Source organism: Macrotis lagotis, chromosome 2 (genome assembly GCF_037893015.1).
Source record: "Macrotis lagotis isolate mMagLag1 chromosome 2, bilby.v1.9.chrom.fasta, whole genome shotgun sequence".
NCBI lineage: Eukaryota > Metazoa > Chordata > Mammalia > Peramelemorphia > Peramelidae > Macrotis > Macrotis lagotis.
The window spans coordinates 100,014,801-100,036,563 of record NC_133659.1 but is presented as its reverse complement, the minus strand read 5'-3'; the positions used below and the strand labels follow the sequence as shown (position 1 = coordinate 100,036,563).

The following is a 21,763-nucleotide window of genomic DNA, read 5'->3' as shown; positions in this document are numbered from 1 at the left end:
AACTAAGGTTCAAAAAAATATAAGTAATTTCCTCAAGGTCTCACAAAAAGTTAGTAAGATGGTTGAGATTGGTAGCATGTTGTCCTAACTATTAATCACGTTGTGGTGTCAGATGATTTAGAATTGAAGCTAGCTCCTCCACTATTTAGTTATATGAGGGTGAACAAGTTCCTTCCCATTTCTGGACTTCAGTTTCCTCTTCTCTAAAAATAAATAAGCAAAAGTAGATGATCTCTAAGATCCATTTGCATACTAAAATACCATAGGATCTTTCTATTAAATCATGATGACCTAAGTGAAAAAAAACTGAGAAAGTGGGAGGTTTAAGGAATGCAGTTTGCTGAATTCTTAGGAATTGCATTGCCCTGGACCTGAATCCCCTGATCTGGAGCTGAATATACGAATGAAAGCAAAGTATTGCCTTCCTTGTTGGCAATTTGGCTGGGCCTAGGGTCTAGGCTTTCTAATGTCAGGGTCCAGTGGTCTCCCATACTTCACTGTCTGCATCTGTCACTCTAACACCACCTCCACTCCCCACTTCCCCATATTCCCTTGTTCCTTACTCAAACTTGCTCACCAGAAACAGGCTGGTCATTGACAGCTGTCCAGGTGTTGCTTCCTTTCTTCCTCTTCTCAATCAAGTAGCCCAAGAGGTGAGCACTCCCCGGGCCCTGGGGTGCTGTCCATGTCAGTGTGATACCTTGACTGGTAGCAGATGTAATGGTCGGAGCTGGAGGGGGTCTGGGACGAGCTAAGAGAAAAGTCAAGGGGCAATGCAAAGGTATATTAGGAGTCACACAATTCTAGAAAGCACATAGGGAGCAATTATATTGCTTGTATTTTTTTTCTGGGATAGAGAGGAAATTGCCCAGCATCCTGCCATTCAGAATATTTGTGGACAATTTGATGCAAGGAAGTACTATCCTGTATAAAGATAGTGACTGGTAGCTTAATGGGTTCCCTGATACCTTTGAACCTCCAGAAAGGTTTCTTGATCTTTGCATAATAAAATCCCCAGACCAGTAGAGATCAGATGGAAGTTGGATTCTGCCATTTTTCAAACTAGAACTCTGAAATGCCAACAGTGAAGGCAACCTGCTCTGTCTCTCTCACCTCCCAGAGTCAAAGACCAAGCAATCACCTCTCCTGTCCTACATATGATTTCATTCACTCTGAAAGTACCTGATGATGGAAGTCCTACCAGTGCAGCCTAGTGACTGTTCTGTCTAGGGTACTAGAATGGAAAGTGGCTTGGTCACAGGGAAGGAGCTTAAATGAATTCACTAGAGACACATAGGTAATAGAGTTAGAATCTAAACTCAGTTCAAAGGGTCATAAAAATCATCAATTTAGAGTTAAAAAGAACCTTAGAGTTGCTCTGATACCAAAAGCAGTCTAAACTGACAGATAAAAGAAACTGAGATGAGAAACTATCAGGTCCCCTACTATGGAAAACACCTCCCCAAATCATCCAAAGTCAAATTCCTTGTCTCAGAATCTCAAGGGCTACAATTTCTCTAAGAAGAAGCTACAGTTCCCAACATCCAAGGCTTTGTCCCAGCTGGCATTTCAGAATGCTTTCCGCCTTGCCTCACCTTCAGAAGCCAAGAGCAGCTCCTCTGACACTAGTGCCTCTCCAGAACCCTCCGTGTTTACCGCCCGTACTCTGAAAGTATACTTCTTTCCTTGCTCCACTTTGGTATCAGAAAAGGTGGTGATATTTCCAGGAGTCTCGCCAAGCTTCAGCCAGGTGGTCCTACCAGTCTGCTGCCTTTCTACCACATAGGTCAACACAGCTCGGCCCCCATCATCCCTCGGAGGATGCCAGTTGAGGTTGATGCCCGCCCCCTGACAGTACTGGACCTTCAGAGGGCCCTGTGGATGCTGAGGTTTGTCTGGGGGCCAAAGGAACAGGAGTGGTTAAAGGAATATGTCTATTTGTATCTATATGTTTATCTGGAGGGGGCTTGGGTTGGGGCAATAAACATGCTAACAATGACTTCACCCCAACTTTCCTCCCAGAATTAGACTATCCCAGAGGAGATTAGCTAGTGGAATAGTAAGCATCTTGCATATATTTTTAGAACTAGAAGGAACTTTATCAGTCATCTAATTTCAACCTTCTTTAGAGGTAAGGAAATTAAGACTCGGAGAAGCTCAAACAACTTGCCCAAGGTCACAAAGGTAGTTAGTGACTGAGCTCTCTGATGCAAATCCAGGGACTCTGAGTACAGATCCAGAATTCTTTTCATTATATCATGTTTCCAGGGTTCAACAAGTGCTAAATGGAAGTCTTCCAAGTCCCTAGCAAAGCCAAAAGCCCCTCTAGCCCTTCCCAGGAACTTCTCTGCCATGAATGACATGGGAATTTGCCTAATCTGGTCTAGAGACTGCCATGTTTGCTCTTATCTTTAATGCCCACTGCATTACTTGCTACCTATTACACTCATATAAACTGGGTACAGATCACCCAGGGCTCCTCCCAGGTGATGCTTGACCCATTCTTCCTCTAGGCTCAGCCAACCTAACCAGAAGAAAGCAAGAAAGTCCCCTGGAAAGGAGACAACAGAAACCAGAGTTGGAAGGGGGGAAAGGTAAATTTTGCACAATCAAATTAATAGAATAGGAAGAAAGGACTTTAGAAATGATTTACAGGATGCGATTTGAACCCAGATCTTGTCATTTCAAATCTATAGGCCAAACAACATCGGTCAAAGACCCACAAGATGATCTAGCATCACTTCTCCCTGACTTGGACTAAACCAAGTCCTTCCACATAACCCCTTGAGGACCCTGGCCAGAAGAGAGAGCTGGGTCTGGCACCTATGACCTCCAAGGTGAGTTGAGCCTCCACTGAGCCCCCTGCATTCCTCAGTTTCACGCTGTACTGCCCACTGTCCTTGCGACTAGTGCTGGGGAGGCACAAGCGAGTGAAGTTATCTCCTTGGTCCAGCTGGACTCCCCTGTGGCTTCCCTCCACTTCTGCCCCATCCTTCCTCCAGGAAGCTTGAACAGGGGACTCTCCTGAAAATGGTATCTTCACTGCAACAGTCTTCCCTGCCTTGACCACCAATGGCTCCTTTAGTTTCTCCAGCATATCCTGGGCAATGGTTGGAGGTTCTAAAAGAAAGTGGAACAAAGAATTAATTCAGAAATGAGCCTGGGCCCTGGGCACAGCTCTGGGCAGGGAAATAAGCCACAAGAGGAATGAGGCAATGTTCTGTCTCAGAGAGTAGCTGTGAGTAAAGCCTTTTGCATATTCTAAAACTCTAGGTAAATGTGGGGCTATTGTGTCATGAAAGAGAAGGGAGAGCAGGAGCCACAGGATGGGGGTTAAGAGAAGACATTAGTAAGGACTATTACAACAAGCAAAGACCCACTGACTCCTGAGAAACAAAAGAGATAAATAGACTTTGACGTCAGCATGAAAGATTGCAGGGAGATGGGTAGGACATAAGAAAATAGAATGGAGGAAGTTATGAAATGATTAAATAAAAGGAGGTAAAACTGGAAGGGGAGTTAGAGTCCCCTCTAGGGGGAACTCATGGATTTTACAAATAGAGAAATTGAGTCACTGACTTGCCTTCTAAAACAAAATCTTTTCCAGTTGAGTTGGGGTTTGGTGCTATTCTAAAAAAAAAGATTTAGACCATTTAAGATGGACTATGGGCCAAAATATTTGTGGTAAGGGGCCCAAATATTTTATGCTATTTTAAGATGATTTATGGGCATGAATATATTTGTGATAACTAGCTCAACCACAAAAGCTTTGAATGAAAGAAGCCTAGATCTGGTATGGGTTTATAGACATAGACTTAAGAGACCTTTGATGCTATCAAGTGATGGTGAGTTGGGGCCTGCTTTTACCAGCTAGCTGACTGCTAAATTTTCAGTGTTAAGTATTTACACCTCAATAATCTGCAAATTCCACAGATTGAGTCTTAATTTGTTGTTGGTGGTGGTTGTCTAGATGTAATAAATTGATGGAGAAAAAGTTAATGCTGCAGATTAAACTTTAAACTATGTCTTGGGTAGATTATTTCTTTTGGAGAGACAGTTGTTAAGCATCAGCACACATTGAAAGCTCAACTTCCCCCATGCCCCATTTTACAGATCAGTACACCAAGACCAATAAAGAAAATTTAACATCAGCCAAAGATGATCCATTGTTAATGTCAACAAAAATGGGATCTGCCAGGTTTTTTGTTTGTCTTTGTTTTTTAGTCTGAAAGCAGCCTGGGCTCAGTGGGGGCCTCACCTCGGATAGTCAGAGTGGCCTCACTCATGTGATCCCCAGCTACAAACATGTATTTTCCAGCCTGGGTCTCCTGCACTTGGGGTATTCGGAGCCTGTAATTGGGGCCGTCTTGCTCAAAGATGACCCCATCTTGGGCAGTGAGCTGGTAGCAAGAACCACAAAAGGAGAAAATCATACTGCATCTGCTTCCCACCATCCTCCCCTGCTCTGGCTAACCAACTATCCCAGTCCCAGACATGGGAGGGAGAGAAGCTCCCTTCAATTGTCTGACATGTAAATCAAATACTACAAATAAAATTCCAAAAATATACTCAAGAAGTTGATTACAAGGCAAAGAAACTTGAAAACTCATCTACTCTAATACCCTCATTTTACTGAAAGGAACCCCAGGTCCCAAAAGAAAAAAAGGCATTTGCTGGAGGTCCTGCAACTAATGGCAGAGTTTAGACTAGAACCCAGGGTTCCTACTCCTACACCATTGCTTCTTGTAAGAATGTCTTCATAAGATGAAATTACTTTCCCTCCCAACCTGCCTTTGTTGTACTATCAAGGGAGAAGGGGAATGGTACCTTCACTCCATCTTTGAACCAGGCACCAGGGACCAGGTCATTGAACAGAGTACAAGAGAGCACAGCTTCTTCCCCTTTCTTGGCTTCCATGTCAGCTAGTTCCTGAGAAAAATGACCTGATGGTCCTAGATAGACGAAGGGAAAGTCCTGAGTCACAGAACAAGAGCCAGGCACAAAGCTGGGCAGGGGGAGAGTTTCCCATGCCCAGATGCATTTCCCAGTTTCCATGGCTAACATTTGGAAGACTGACTACAGTCCCTGCTAGGAACATTTGAACAGTTTTGATAGCAATACCACTAACAGAGATCATAGGGCAGAAACCAAGTTGCCTTTTTCTTAGGCTAGGGAACAATAGAGATAAAAGGAGGGAATTTTGGAGTACTCATTCAACTAAATTAATAAAAGGCAAAGAAATGATGAATAATTCACAGATGTGGGGGAAGGGAAGATTGTCATTAAATGACATAGATGTTCCAGATGACTGGAACAAATTCATGTCAAAGATTAATTTCAGGCACTTTAAAGACAGGATCTCGCCTTTATTTGAAAAATCAATTTATTTGATCACTGTCATCAAAAAGATGGACTAGAACTGCCCCCACCTGAACTGTGATCAACATCCTGATTCCCAGCAACCCAAAAAGTCTCTCCCAGAAGTCCACCTCCACCCATATGGGTGGCCAGATGGTAAATACTTACCTTGGGCATCCTCAAAGAAATTGCCTATGCCTTGTTTGTTTCTGTATCTTGGCCTTTGGGAAGTTGAAATTCTGTCCAAACCAGCTTTTCTGTTGCCCTCATGTCCCATGGAATCCCTGCTCCAGTCTCCTTTCTGAGGTTCTCCTAGGAGCTTTGTGCTCTCAGTTCCATATCTTGATCCCCAAACCCTTCCTTCCCCAGATTTCTGTCTGTCTGAAATTCCTCTCCTAGCTCCTAACACAGTCTGTGACCCATTTTGAACCTGGGACTCCTGCCCCTCTGATCCATCAGCATCCTTCATTCCTGTCCTAGTCTTCCCTTGCCAGTTTGATGTGGAGGTTCCTTCCCCTTCCCTTCTCTCATAATTCTCCAGGGACCCTGGAACTTCAGATCTAATATTTTTGCCATCCAGTGACTGCACATTCCCTCTGGCTCCTGATGGATCTTTGTCATCCAACCCTACCCCTATGCCCAACATAGATCCTGGGTCTCTGCTTCCTCTTGACTTGTCTCCATAGTTTTTCCTTCCATCTTGGCCTTTAAGAGCTCCCTCCATCCCTGACTGTTGAACTCTATTAGCAAAACTATCTCTCCATTGTCTAGAATTCATTCCCTCCAGGACACCTGAGTCCTTTGATCCTCCAGAGACATTCCCTATGTCATCCAGGGATCCTGCCTCACCCCATCTGCCAAATCCTGCTTGACCTGGCACAAACTTCCTGCCATCACAAGAATCATAACCCCCTGTTCCATTCAGAGCATCTTTTGCCTCAAGGGTACCCTGTACCCCTGAGTCTGTATGTCTGTATTTGGCACTTCCTCCACCATGATCTGGCCCTAGGCTCTTCTTGCTACCTGTCTGAGCATCCCCTATCCCTTGGCTTCCTGCTCCAAAATAAATGTTCTCTTCTCCCTGCCTGGCGTGTATATCCTGACCCAAGTCTGAAATATTTGAGTTCCCTGATCCTTTTCCTGTTCCGGAGTCACCCGGTGATGTCCCATTTCCCTGATATTCCAATTGTCCTTGACCATCAGCTCTGTTCCCATGCTCTCCTCTTGAACTTCCTCTATTATACAGACTGGCATCTTTCCCAAGCTTAGCACCTAGAGCAGTGTCTCTATCTGTGGGCAATCCCTCTCTACCAAGGAATTCTCTGTTTCCTGGATGCCCCTGTTGCCCCCGACCATCCTGCCACTCTTCAGTTCCTGATCTCCCTTCTACATAACATAGGTCTCCTGATTCCCTTGGACCTCCAGAACCATCTCTGGAACCTGGTTGACCAGGAAGGAAATCTCTCCCATCCCAAGATTCCATCACCCCAGAGACTCCAGACCCTATTCTTCCAGAAATCCCGGGACCATTCCCATAATCAAAACCTTCCCCATTCATGGATCCCATTACTTTGCCTTCCATATAATCTGCTCCAACCCCAGACTGCCCTGGACCTCTACCCTGACAAGGTTCTATTTCCCCTTTGCCTCTGGACTTTTGCCCATATCCTTTTTTATCCAATGACCCCAATGCTCCAGAACTCCCTAGGTTACCTTCATAATTCTTCTCAGTACCAGATGCCATTCTTCTGGAATCTTTTAAGTCATTTCTATGACTTTCCTTCCCTGTTAACCCCATTCTCCCATGATCACCTAAGTCATCTCTACAATCTTCTTGAAGTCCTGTTCCTATTCCCCAAGAATCCCCTAAAATACCCTTATTACCTGCTTCACCCCTTGACTCCTTTTCTCCAAGACCCCTTAAACTACCTCTATTATCTGTCTCACCTTTCAACCCCATTTTCCCAGGACCTCCTAAACCTTCTCTATAGCCTCCTTCATACTTTGATCCTTGAGTCATGAAATCTCTTGACCCCTCACCAAACCCTTCTTTGCCTCTATCTCCAAGAAGTCCTGAAATTCCTGACCTATCCCCATAACTTGCTTCCTGTCTACTCCTACTCCTCCTTCTTAAGTTCTCAGGACCAGTGCCATCTTCAAAAGACATTACTTCGGAGTTCCTGGAATCATCCCAATAACTAACTTCCACCCCAGAATCCAGAGTATGAGGGCCTCTAAGCCCATCCCCACAATTCATACTGCCCCCAGTCCTCTGTGTCTTTAGTCCCATTGAGCTGTCCCTAGCCCCTGCTCCTGAAGCAAGATCCATTGCTCCTGGACTGGCAGAGCTATGCCCATAACCGGCTTTCCCACCAGCTTTCAAGGCCTCTGAGTCTCCAAATCCTTCACCATAATCATCCTCATTCCAAGACTTCATTACTTCTGACCCATCTCCAACACATCCTTCCCTTTTGGACCCAGTTGTCCCAAGGACTCCAGGATCAAATCCACCAGTAGGACCCATAGTTCCTAGGGTTCCTCTACCATCCCCCAAACCACTCTTTTCCCAAGATCCCATTGCTCCTTGATTTCCGGATCTGTCCCTATGTCCTATTTCATCATCTAGTCCTGTTACACCTGGACCCCTTAAACTATCACCCTTTCCAAACATTATTCCCTGAGACACCCCTAAGTCATTCTTGTATCCTGCTCCCAAACCAGATCCCATCCCCCTTGGATCCTCTAAATCACCTATATAGCCTCCCTTACCCCTTTTCCCCATTCCCTCAGGACACCCTGAGCCACCTTCATAACTTCTCCCAATATATGACTGTATTCCTCCAGTATCCTGTAAGCCACTTCCATAAACTCCTTTGCCCCTAGGACTCCCTGAGTTACCATCATATCCACCTTCAATCCCTGACTTTATTCCCTCAGGACCCCCTAAACTATCTCCATAGTCTCCCTTCCCAAATGCCCCTATTCCTCCAGGTTGCTCTGAACCACCTACATAATCTCCCTCAGTCTCTGACTTTATTCCTCCAGAATTCCCGAAACTACTTCCATAACTTCTACCCTTTGATCCCATTCTCATAGGATCCCCCAAATTACTCTCATTTCTACCTTCAACTCTTGATCCTATTCCCTCAGGATCCCCTAAACCATCCCCATAGCCTCCCTTCTTCCCTGTCCCTATTCCCCCAGAATGCACTGAACCACCTCCATAATCTCCCTCAACCTTTGGCCTTATTCTTCCAGAATCTCCTAAACCACTTCCATAACCTCTATTACCCTCTGATCCCATTTTCCTAGGATCCTCTAAGCTACCCTTATACCCTCCCTCAAGCCCTGGCCCAATTCCTCTAGGATCTCTTAAACTATAGCTTCCCTTCCCCCCTGACCCTATTCCCTTAGAACTTTCTAAACCACCCTGGTAATCTCCCTCACCCTCTGACCCCATTCCTCCACAATGCCCTAAACCATGTCCATAACTTCCCTTACCTCTTGACCACATTTCCTCAGGATCCCTGGGGCCTACCTTTAAACCTCCCTCCTCCCTTGATCCCATTCCCCCAGAACCCCCTGAACTACTTCTATAGCCTCCTTTACCTTCTGACCCCATATCTCCCAGACCCCCTGAGCTACCTTCATAACCTCCCTCACTCCATGACCCCAAACCCCCAGGACCTTCCAAACCACTCTTAGAATTCTCCTCACCTACCAACCCTATTCCCCCAGGACCCCTTAGGTCAGCCTTATAACCTCCCTCTTTCCCTGATCCTATTTTTACAGAACTCCCAAAGTTATTCCCATAATCTTCTAAATCACCCCTGAAACTTCCTTCACCCCCTGGTCCTATTCTCCTAACCCCTCTCTTTTGCCCAGAATCCATTATTCTCGAGGGCCCTAGGCCATCTTTAGACCCATATTTTCCTAGGTTGAAACTTTGGTCATCCAAGGAGCTCATCATTCTTTCATACTCTACTTCATCAGTTCCATACCCTGCTTCCCTTTGACTTGCTGGCCAATCCTGAAGATGTCCCAATTCTTTGGAGCTTTCCCCCAATGGCCCCCCAACCAGGGACTTTGCTATACCTTGACTATCTCTAGAACCCAATCCTCTTCCTTTAAATCCCTGCAAGCTTCTTGAACTATCTCCAGGTCCCTCATCTCCATCAGACCCTGAGCTCCAAGGTCCAGCTTTAAATCCTCTTCTAACAGTGGATTCCTCCCCAAGAGACTCTTGCTCACCTGAGCTAGACTCATAGCCTATTTCATCTCCCAAACCCATTTGTCCTAAGAAAGATTTCTTGCCATGAGACAATCTCTGAGACTGGAAATCCTTTAATTGATCTCCATTCCCTTTACCCCAACCTAGAGACTCCCATGCCTCAGTATCTCTAGTCCCACCACCATCACCACTTTGGCCAGTCCCTTGATCCTGTTTCTCCGACTCCAAAATATCATCAGCCTCTGAATTCACTCCCAGTTTCCTTCCTTTTTTCCTAGCCTCTGCTGGACTAGTCTGAGAAGAAGACAAGCTCCTCTCTCCTGTCCTAAGCCCCCACTGAGTATTTTCTATCTTTCCCTGGCTGTAATTTCCCAGCTGTTCTCCTCTATCCTCCCTATCTTCCTTTCCACCCAAGTTACTTCCCCATCCTCTGCTCTTTAGACCTCCAGAATCTGCCTCCCAATTCTCTCCTGTCTCCCACTTTCTGACTTCACTGTTATCATGCCCATTGTCTTGCTGTTGTCCTATCATAATATCCATTCCACTTTGCCAGCCTTCTCCCTGTAGCCCATATTTCCCTGAAAAACTTTTCCCCTGACCACCAACTCTAGAGAGTTGATTTCCCTCAATGGAGTTATCTCTACTTTCCTCTCCTTTGTAATATTCCTCCTGACTCTTTATCCCCTTATCCAAGTCCCCAACTATGTCAGAAATTCCTTCTTTGTCCATGGGGGAATCATTACGTCCTCTGAGACCACCTGAGATGTGATCATAGGGGAGTCCACCATCCTTGACAGATCCCTCAAGATAACTCCAATCCCCTGGTTTTGCTTCCTTTATGAGTTTCCCTGAATCCTTTATGTCTGAAAACTGGGTTTCTTCAGCTTGAAGCCTATTTCTTCCATTGTTGCCATCATCATCTCTCTTTCCCTCTCTTGAAGGCAGGTTATCTTTGTCCTTCTCACCTTTCAGGAGGTAGTTGTTGGGTAGAACATCAAAGCCATATTTGTACAGGGAAAAAAAAAAGACCCAAATCCCCATTATACAGATACATAAGTTTCCCACCTCCAACAAGCCACCCATCCTACTGCAATAGAGAGATCACATAATGTTGGAATTAGAAAGGACCTCTGAGGTTCATCTTGTCCAAACCAAATCTGGATAAGAATTCCTTCTACAATGTTTGTGACAATCATCTCATCTTCATTGAAGACCTCCAATGAAAAAGAGATCACTAGTTTCCAATTTAGCCCATTCCATTAGGGAGATCATTCTTACTATTGGAAATGTTTTTCCTTACATAAAAAACTTAAGTTTCTCTAAGACTTCCATCCATTCTTTTCCCTCTGGCACTAAGCAGAATGGGTCTTATCTTGAGTAAGGAGACCCAGCTTAGGATCATCAGTGACTAACATAATGGCTGGCATTTATAAATACTTGTGGATTGATTAATTCTAATGTTCTCAGTGGCACTGCCACTTAAGGACAAAAGCCAAACCTTGCTTATCACACTGAAAAGTTTCTATTTCCCTAGTTGAGAAGGCTATCTAGATATAGAGGGAGATCTCAGTCAATAGACCCTATCTGACCATGGTCCTGTCTTCCTCAGTCCTAAAAGATCTCTCTAGAGGAAAATAAGATGTCAATAGGAGACTGTGCAATCCAGCTTTGACAATCTCACCTTCCACCACCAGCCAAGCACTAGAAGAGTGGAGACCAGTAACAAGAGAGTAAAGGCCCATGTCTGAAGGCTGGGCCCCTCTCACCACCAGTTGGTGGGTTAGGCCATCAGGAGACACTGACATCACATATTTGTCACTGGGTCGGAGGGGCCGGTGTTGAAACTGCCAGATGGCATGTGGGCAGAAATTGGAGAGTGTACATTCAAATACAGCATCTTCCTGGACCTCACATCGAGTTTCAGTCAGAGGATTCACAACCCTTGCAGGGATGGCTGCCAAAAAAGAAAGAGAGAGTAAGTAGGAATTTGAGATAAACCTTCAGATCATATAGATGTTTCAAAAACAAGACTCCTGCTTCCTCACCTCCAATACTCTATTCTCCTCTTCCAATATATTCTTCTGACCCTATAGAAACTTTTCATTTGCCAGAGAGACTATGTAACTGGCTTGTGACCTTGGATGAATAATTTAAGTTACCCAGACCTCAGTTTCCTCATCTGAAAAATAAGGGGATTGAACTTGAAGAGTCCTTCCAGCTCTGATGTGCTATGATTCTATGCCCAGGATTTCAGGGGTCTCCACAGGGGTCTTGAATTTCCTCCTCCCCTGCTCAACTTTCAGTATCCTCAAAGATGTTCAAATTGCCCCACCATCTGATCTTCCAATTCCACCCCAAGCCCTCCTTCTAAGATGTACTCTACTCAAGCACATCAGAGAGGGAACTGTGATTTCATGAGATGAGTAGGAAAGTCATCCCAAACCAAGTAATGACTTGTGTAAAGAAAGGCAATAGGAGAGGTGAGCTGTGTCCAAGGTATAAGGGAGTAGGTTTGGTGCTTAAAGTTAAACCAGGAAGTCATGAGATAAGCACTATGGAGGTGGGGACAGGAAGCAAACTAATAAAGGAATTTTGAATAGAATTCATGCTAAAGGGTTTAGATTTGAAGCAAAAAACAATTAAGAACCCCTGAAACTTTCTGAGAATAGTGCCTTATATGCCTGCTGAAGTACCATATAAACTTATCTTGCCTTTGATTATGGAATTATTCAGTCTGAGTACTCAGAATCTCCCAAGTATTAACAGATGAGCAAGTTTGAAAGGGGAAGAAACTAAGTTCTTTTACCAACTGAGCAGGGGGGACCTAGTGCCTTTGCTGACTTAAAGAATTTTTGCACTCTTCAAACAGACAAATGGTTGGAGAGGAGGAGTTTGGTAGGAAAGAATTAGACTGGGGGGGGTGGCTAGGTGGTGCAGTGGATAGAGCACTGGCCTTGGAGTCAGGAGTACCTGAGTTCAAATCCAGTCTCAGACACTTAATAATTACCTAGCTGTGTGGCCTTGGGCAAGCCACTTAACCCCTCCCCCAAAAAAAGAATTAGACTGGGAATAGACTGCCTATGTCCTAGTGCTGGCCCTTCCACTTCCAGGGTATAACCTTAGTTCTCAGTTTCTTCACCTGAAAAATGAGGGTATTGGATATACCCTGTATTGTCTATGAACCTAGGAATATTTCTGAATAACAGGAAAGCTTCCACTCAGCTCTGAGTGGAGAAACTCATCATTTAGGATTTTAGAGTGTAATTTAACTGTTTCGTGGGTAAAATTTAACTGTTTCATGTGTAATACATCTTTTCCCCATATAATTCTCTAAGAGCAGGTATTTTGGAAGATATTTATTGTCCTAATCCATAGGGCCAGATAGACAGAAGTCACTTAATAAGTGCTCATTGAATTGAAGAATAATATGGTCCACATCTTACCATCTGCCTCCAATTCAGTGGAAAAAACCTCCACGTCCTCCACCTTGATTTGGTAGATGCCAGCATCCTCTGGTCGCAAGTCTTGAATGTAGAAATGATAGTGTCTTCCCAAACGCCTCAAGCAGTGCTTGGTCTCATTTCCAAAGCCATAGGGAATCATCTCACCATCCTTTGCAGAGAGGGAGAGCAGAGAATGACTCAATGTTAAGATCTTCAACTCCTCTTTCCCAACTCCCAATCAGTCTTATAATCCCCAGTCAGTGTCTACTGCTTGCCAAAAGTTGGCCTTTGCCCAAGAAACATGATACTGGTAAATTCAGACTTGGAGCAAAATAGAGAAAAAGGAACAGAGGTTCCATGTTATTTGTTGTGGGGGCTGGTGGGGGGGGTGGATGGGGAGTAGATGTCCAGGGAAAATGGAGCAGAGTAGGATGGAAAGGGGTTTCTGTACCTTTTAACAAGAATGAATGCTATGCAAATGATATACAAAATAGTATTTACTTCTGGAATCACCAGTTCAGGTCAAAAGCAGAATTAGTGTCTAAATAGTTTCTACAAAGTATGAGAGCCAAAACAATCACAATAGAACAACTGTAGGAACCTTCTCATTCAACCTAGGATATATGTAAAGTATCCAGAGGACCTGAGACTCCACAAAATATTTCAGTGATATATTACACTCATTTTAGCTAAATCTTGCCAATTCAGTCAATGAAGGTTAATTATTTCCATAGGCTACCTGGTGGAAATCTCATTGGTACTCCTATCAACTGCCTCCTGTTTATCTCACTATAGAAATAAATATCAGCTAAGTAGCCCCTGCTTTTCAGTGAATGCTGATTATCTGTCGATTTCCCATTTAGTGAAAGGTAAAGAAGATCCTCTTTGAAATGTTTGATCAGGTAATGCTTCAGTACGGGGCTGAAGGATCCATGACTCAGACCACTCTTACCTTGGCCAACCTCACCTTGTACAAATAAATTTTGCTTTCCAAATCCTTGAGATCAAGTTCCAGGGCAAATGTTGCAAGTCCATCCTTGGTGATCCTGACGTGTCTCAGGTTGGAAATGGTACTGACATACTGTGAAGGATAGAAATCACACCACTCCAGGAGAATTCCTTGTGACCTTTCTCCAGTGAACTGGAGAATAGTCCTTATAGCTAGCCCTGGCTAGCTAAACACCCAAAACACAAGGCAGAGAACTCAATCTTTCCATTTCACTCCTGGGAAAATGGAAGATAATCAAAGGACTTGGCTAAAGATTTCAAAGTATGACATCAAGCAAATCAGAAATGAAATTCAGAAATGGAATGCTTCTATGGAGTTCTTTGAAACTATGGTAACAAAGGAGAAATGAGACTAGATAGGGAGATTTGAGGTGCAGAAATTTGGAGAGTGATAGGAAAGATCCCTGGATTTGCAGTTTGAATCCCAACTCTGCCTCTGGAAATACCTGGGATACTTTGGACAGGTCACTTCTCTATTCTAGGATTCAGTTTCCTTATCTGTAAAATGAGAAATCACTATGATTGTTTCCTGTTAAAAATTCTATGATCCTATGATACACTGAATTTTGACCTTTTCAGTGCTTAAATGGTTCAAAGGAGGAAAATAGAATGGGGTTCAACTTTCCCTCAAAAATCAGTGATGATTAATTTGATTTGAATCCTGAGAAAATTTTAGAGTAGGTGATCCATTGTGATCAAAATTTATGTCATTATTGATTCAACCACTCATTGATTCATTCACCCTTCCATTCATCCATCCAATTCTATACGAACTGTGTACCTAATACACATTTAAAACCATGATAAGGTGTTTTGTGGAAGGCTCTACTCAATGAGAAATCCAAGGACTAAAAATGGATGGTTGATAACTATCTTTAAGTCCATAAAGCATTATTTTCAGGATGATAAAAACCAGCTACTTTCCATTTCCACAAGTAGAAATGACCTTAAACTTCAATGGATGATTAAGTAGAAATTGGAAAAAATTCTTATATGACTGGTAACCTTTTGGAATGTCCTTCGCTACTAATGGTTTGCCTGGGATTGATACTGGGTAAAAAGATCTGGATCTGGAAGGGGTCTTAGAGATCATCTACTTTTCAATTCCTTCATTTCACAGATAAGGAAACTAAATCCCACACAGGTTAAATGATTTGCTAAATGGCACCATTTGAACTCAAGTCCTCTGAGTTAGATGGCAAAATGGATTGTTGTTGTTTATCCTTCCTTCTGGGAGAGAACCAATAACAACATGAGGGTGATGTCTTTACTTGTAAATGTATTGGATATGAATAGAGCAGAGCTTCATAAAGACAGCATTCTATCTCTCCTCCAGAGTCATCAAAGTTCAGGAGCAAATTATGATGGTTCAGAATACAGTGGGTGACCTTGGCCTTTCTAAATTAAGGTCTTTCCCAGGTCTCTGTGTCTGAGACCACACTCATTCAAAGAATAGTGCATAAAGTCCCAGGCCTGGAATCAGAGAAAACTAAGTTCATATCTGGCCTCAGACACTTAATAGTTGTGTGTTCCTGAACAAATCACTTTACCCTATTAGCCTCAGTTTCCTCATATGTTAAATGAGTTGGAGAAGGAAATGACAAACCATTCCAGGATCTTTGTGACCCTGAATGGGATCACAAAGACTCAGACACAATTGAAATGACTGAACAACAACAACAGACCTGATTTCAAATTCAATATGCTCTCTATTACATCAGTTAGTTGGTTCTTGTCCTTCATTATCAAAAAAGACCAAAATAGCATCACTATGTTTAAGATAAATAAAAGAGTGTCATGCCATGGCTGATCAGACCAATGTGAGCTCAGAATGCTCTAACACAAGTTGGGCACAAATATTCCTGATCATAGGGTAGAGAAATATGATTTCTGAGGGTCCCATGCTAGAGTTTTAGTTAATATGGTCTTGCTACTAACTTTCAAGAAAACAGAATTTTGCTTGCTCATCTCAAGCAGACCTTAGGTAGACAAGGACCTTAACTGCCCTATTCCAAAAGTTATTACCAACTGCAAAAGAAATTTTCTAAAATTTCCACTTAAATATCTACTGGAATTTAAGATCATTATTTCTTATAAGAATGGAAACAAGTTGGTTTCTATCATTTTGAAAATTCCTACTCCATAATAGAACATGGAAGGGCTTTTGATGTTCAGTCATTTCAGCTGTGTCTTATTCTGTGCAAATCTTAAAAACACTGTATAAATGTGAGTGCTTATTATTGTTGTAGTTATTGTTGCTACTGTTAAGTGACTTGCACTTTTATCAATGAAAATTCTAGGGTAAGTGACTTTATGATGATGGTCATTCTATTCTGCCCATCCATTTGGTGACTTGCACAAGGAACGCTTCAGAGATGGTGTCACAGGCAGAAGTGCACCTGGACACTCTCAACTCTGGTAAGCAGTTGCTTTTTCTAGAGGGTCTAAATTGGCAGGTAAGGGAACTGGTACCTGTGACATCTTGCTCTCTTGCTCCTTTTTCATCTGCTGAATCTTCCTAAGCATCCCCCTGAAGTCTACAATCCCATATTTCATGCAGATTCGCTCATAGTCTTTCCGGTCAGAATTCACCAGCAGTTGCCATACTTGCTCAGGGTCCATCTTCTTCTGTGGCTGAGGGGGAGGTGCCCTAATGAGAGATATAGGCAAAGTCAAACACTTTCTTAGATTGGACCAGTCATGTAGCCCAGGCAGAGAATCCAGAAACTACTTGCTCCATTGTTGTTATATTCTGGAAGAAATTCTTATCACAAAAGTATGTATGTATATAGATAGACAGAGATATGTATAAATATAGTCATTATATATAATACAGTATATGATATGTATTTTACATATTTTTGCCAAGGGGGAATATGAGAATTGGATTTGGATATGGGAAAATGTGATAATCTTGATACAATAATTTTCCCTTTCCCTGTTCTACTACAGACAGCTCTCAACCCCCAATATGGAAGGGTAGATTTGTCATTTAAATTAATGAGACAGTCAGTGAAGATTTTTCCACTATATCAAGACTTAACTAGGCATGACTGGCTTAGGTTTATTGGGATTTTTTAAATGGGGCTAAGACTCTAGGGGATACGAAGGAAGTTCACTGAGAATGGGGGGAATGTTGGGAAGGATATTCTCAATCTAACCAGAAGTTGAAAGAGAGACTACAATAAGGGAGTAGACAGAAACAGAGTAGGGTTGCTCAGTTCAAAACCACTCAGATTCCCTCTAATGAACTTTGTCTCCTGGTAACCCTTTGAATTATTATTGTTCAATTAACTTCTAAAAGAAACCCTGAAAAATCTGTTGACAGTGGGGAGAAGGGAAAAACAATGATACTTGGAAGAGAAAGCATTTACATAGACTCTAAGCTAAATGCTTTTTACAACTATTATCTCACTTGATCCTTTCAACAAACCTGCAAGGTGGATAATGCATTATTCCCATTTATTATTCCCATTTTTTTATTCCCTCAGTTGAGGAAACTAAGGCAGAGTGACTTGCCTAGGATCACACAGTGAGTAAGGGTCTGAGGCAGGATTTAGACTCAGGTCTTCCTGACTCCAGGCCAGTGTCTCTATCCACTCTACCACTAGTTGCCTCTATGGAGTTCTTCGGATCTATAGTAGCAAAGGGGTGGATAGGAAGGTTTGTATGTGTATGTAGGTATTTGGAGAGTGAAGGGAAACCTTGAATTTGGAGTTTGAATCTCAAGTCTGCCACCAAGACTACAGGTGTGACTTTAGACAATTCACTTTTCTATTCTAGGTCTCAGATTTCTCATCTGCAGAGTGAGAAACTGCTCCAGATTTTTTCCTACCCCAAATTCTTTTATGATATACTGAGTATTGGTTTGTTCAGTACTTAAATGAGGAGGAAAAGAGGAAGGGACCCAACTTTCCCTCTTGGATCAATTGTCAATTTGATTTGCACCCTAGGAAAATCATTAGAGAAAAATCTCCAGTTCAGTGCCCTGATGTGAGCTAATAACACTCACCAGTCCTGGAGAGGCACAAACTCACCGCTTCCTCAGGATCTTCCGAAAGTCCATAATCTCCTTCCTGTGATCTGGAGAAGAATAAGGGATGAAACTATTATAAAGGGGTGGGGTGATCCATACAATCTGATCTAGTATAGGGTTATGCAGAGCTGGAGGATTGGGGGTAGGAGGAAAGGAAAGCAGAGGCTTTTGGGATCCAGGTTTCAAAGTGGTACATAATGGTACGTAAAAGGGGGGGGGGGGAGCAAGATCACAGAATCCCAGGAAAATTTTTCTACAAAGCAACCTACCCTCCTGAGGCTCATTGGGTCTCTTCCGATTCTTCCGGAAGCCAACTGTTCCATCCAAAGAGAGCAGAAGTATCCAGATTTTTAGAAGAGACAAGTTAAAAGGCATTAATTGTCTTTCTTAGGCATCAACTTAATACCATGATGCTGAAACTAACTTAATTCCTCCCTTCCCTATATTTTATTATTTTTCATAAGAACTAGAGAAATTATCAACAGTGATACTCAATTACCTAGGTATGTCTAGGTATAGTTCAGTCTTATTGTTTTTCAGAACATATTTGCATTTAAGAGAGGAAAAATAGATTTGTGAGAAGGGACAGGTAGGGAAGAGAAGTTATTAATATATTTTGATACCAAGGAATCATAGTATATTGGAAATGGAAGAGACCTTAGAAAAGGGACCTTGATGAACCCTATCACTATACATATTAGGAAACTGATGCCTAGAGAAGGGAAATGAGTTGTCCAAGATGAATAGCAGATAGTGTCTAAAACCCAAGTTTTCTCACCCAGATCTAGTGCTCTTTCTAGATACCTCATGATCATCATTCAAATTTATGTATTTCAAAGTGTCATGAAAATTATTTGCAAAATGAATGCATATAAGTCAATAACTATGATTTTGGGGGATGTAGGATAATAGCAGTAGAAGTCCTTATCCCCTCAATTAAATTTTCACATCTTAGTTCTGTGACATTTATACTAGATCATGAAATCTAATACACAGAGTTGGAAGCAATTGTAGGGGTCACCTGGATTGATGCCCTCATTTTAAAGTTAAGGAAATGGAGTCCTAAAAAAAGGAAAAAAAATTTCCAATGGTCACACAAAAATAAAGGTGAAGTTGGTATTGGGCCTAGGTCCTCTGACATGAAATCTAGGATTCTTTCATTTTGGTCTTTGTTTTATCAATGAAAATTCTAGGGTAAGTGACTTTATGATGATGGTCATTCTATTCTGCCCATCCATTTGGTGCTTTGTATATAACGTGAAGAGAGAAGATACAGAATAGATACTCCAATTTTGACTTCAGTTAAAAAGAACCTATTCGGGGCGGCTAGGTGGCACAGTGGATCAAACACTTGCCTTGGAGTCAGGAGTACCTGAGTTCAAATCCAGACTCAGACACTTAATAATTACCTAGCTGTGTGGCCTTGGGCAAGCCACTTAACCCCATTGCCTTGCAAAAACTAAAAAAAAAAAAAAAAAAAAAAAAAAAAAAAAAAAAAAAAGAACCTATTCCTTTCCATATTCCTTTCCATTCTTATTGAAAAGGGGAGGGTATCACCAGAGAATTTTGATTGAATGAGAACCTCTAGATTCTAAACTTTCTTTGGCCAGGGTCTAGTCACAGCTAGCTCACCTTCAATGACTGTGAGACTTGCAGAGCACATAGCTTCTCCATATTCATTCACAGCCAAGCACCGATATGTATCTGTGTCATCTCCTGTCAACTTGTTGATCTATAAGAGAAAAGGTGAGAGACAGGACTGGTAGAACTATCCAGGATTTTTAAAGGTCATGCAATCTATCCCTTCATCTTTAGTCAAAATTCTACCATCTACATTTCTCTTCCAAAAGCCCCCAGCTGCTAACTCAGGTGGGTGCCTAAGACAGCTTAGTAGAAAGGTGGCAAATGATTTGTATGTGGTATATATGTTTTTCCCAGAGTCAGCTTAGATTGGGAAAGCCTGTTGGGGAAATTTGGGTATTTGCTACTTATAATGTGGACATTCCATTCTTAACCAATGAAGCTTGGAGAGTCAATAAAAAATCGAGGGGAAAAATCTGTCCCTTCCCTGGAGTGTGGCCTACTTGGCTCCTATTCTTATATTGGGGGAACCTGAGTAAGGGGTAAAAAGGACTCATTCTCTACCACAATTTTTTTGCTTTTCTTGAGGATAGGAGTTCTTTGATGAGCGTGTATATGAGGGATGGGGGTAGAATGAGGAGAGCTGTGAGGAAACAGACTGGATGGGGGAAAGAGACACTGCAGTCTCCTTACCTGGAGCACATGTTCTTTACCTCCTGTTTGGGAGATTTTGTACTTGTTGGGATCACTGAGATCACCCTTGGTACGATACCATTGCACCTCAGGTCTGGGTTCCCCAGAGACCATAGCCCTGAAGATGGCATTTTTCCCTAGGAAGAGAGAGATTTGAAGAGAAACTTATAAGGATTCAGGGAAGATAGATGGATGAAGGAGGAGTAGGGGGTGGAGTGGGAAACAAGAAAGAGAGAAGATGAGAAAAAGGGAGAAAAGAGGGAGGGGAAATATGAGGGGAAAAGGGGAATGAAAAAAGGAGAATTAGGAATTAAAAAGAGGAAAAGAAGAAATAAGATAGAGAGATGAAAGATAGAAAGGGGGAGGGAAGGAGGGAGACAGTGAAATGAGAGAAAGGGAAGACAGAGAGGAAAGAGAGAGAAGAAAGGAAGACAGGGAAGGGACAGAGCAGTAAGACAGAAGAGGAGAAAAATAAGGAGAAAAGAAGATAAATGAAAAGATAGAGGAGAGGGACAGGAGGTGAAAAAGGATGGATAAAAAAAGGAGAGAGAGAAAGGAGGGGAGTGGAGAAAAAAGAAGTATAGAGAGAAGGGGGAAAGAAAGGAGAGATAGCATGTCAAGATATTATTAAGAGGCACCCTGTTTTCCAGAGCTAAGGCCCAGCAAGCAACTTATACCCTGGGTTTGACATAATAGCATCCTTTGCCCTCACTTTCTGGATGATCTCAACCACAGCAAAATCCCAGAATTGTTTCACAGAACTGTTGTATTGCTTTGACCAGAACCAGGTGTTCTCTAAGCTCAGGTAGATACCTACAATCCAATCATGAAGCCCTACTAATAAGTCAGTCTTGTCTCATTGTTGCTGGCTACAAATCACTGTACAGTCATAGGTTAAAATAATGAGCTTTGCCCACCCTGAAGTGGGTTCCCCCATTGGGGGGGAGGGGAGAGCAGCACAAGTGTCTAGTTCCCCTCCTTGCTTCCAAAATATTTCCCTCTTGATGGAAAGTAAACTTCTGCCTTAGTCTCTGCACCTTGTTCTCGCCTGCTCTGTCTATTCAGCCTCTGCAGGCCAAGAGGTGTAGTCTACTTGTAAGCAATACTACTGTTTTAAAGATATCCCATAATTAAGATTTAAAGATACTCCCATAATTCAGCTCTTTATCTGTGTTTCTCTTGCAGAAAGATTATCTTCTTCTCTTTTTTTCCAGTGTAATGATGAGATAAGAGAGGGGCGTTTGTGTGTGTGTGTGTGTGTGTGTGTGTGTGTGTGTGTGTGTGTGTCTGTGTAAGGAGTTATTTACATGGCTCTCTAACACTAACCCCATTGCAATAATGAAGGAACCAGATACACTAACCATCTTCATTTTGTCAGCTTATTCTTTTCTTTAACATTACTCCAATTGTATC

The 21,763-nt window shown here is 42.5% G+C and overlaps 1 protein-coding gene across 1 annotated transcript in view; it reads right to left on the bottom strand.

Annotated features, from left to right (window-relative positions):
* Nucleotides 1-21,763, bottom strand: part of IGFN1 (immunoglobulin like and fibronectin type III domain containing 1) — a 40,128-nt gene that overhangs the window by 10,707 nt on the left and 7,658 nt on the right. The window contains exons 4-17 of the mRNA XM_074220897.1: nt 20,351-20,487; nt 19,709-19,808; nt 18,346-18,390; nt 18,078-18,123; nt 16,513-16,690; nt 14,000-14,113; nt 13,033-13,201; nt 11,271-11,543; nt 10,348-10,554; nt 4,828-4,952; nt 4,259-4,400; nt 2,824-3,120; nt 1,596-1,895; nt 578-751 (exon numbers count right to left, since the gene is read on the bottom strand). Coding sequence (XP_074076998.1) covers nt 578-751; nt 1,596-1,895; nt 2,824-3,120; nt 4,259-4,400; nt 4,828-4,952; nt 10,348-10,554; nt 11,271-11,543; nt 13,033-13,201; nt 14,000-14,113; nt 16,513-16,690; nt 18,078-18,123; nt 18,346-18,390; nt 19,709-19,808; nt 20,351-20,487 — 2,307 coding nt within the window. The remainder of the gene's footprint in view (nt 1-577; nt 752-1,595; nt 1,896-2,823; nt 3,121-4,258; nt 4,401-4,827; nt 4,953-10,347; nt 10,555-11,270; nt 11,544-13,032; nt 13,202-13,999; nt 14,114-16,512; nt 16,691-18,077; nt 18,124-18,345; nt 18,391-19,708; nt 19,809-20,350; nt 20,488-21,763) is intronic.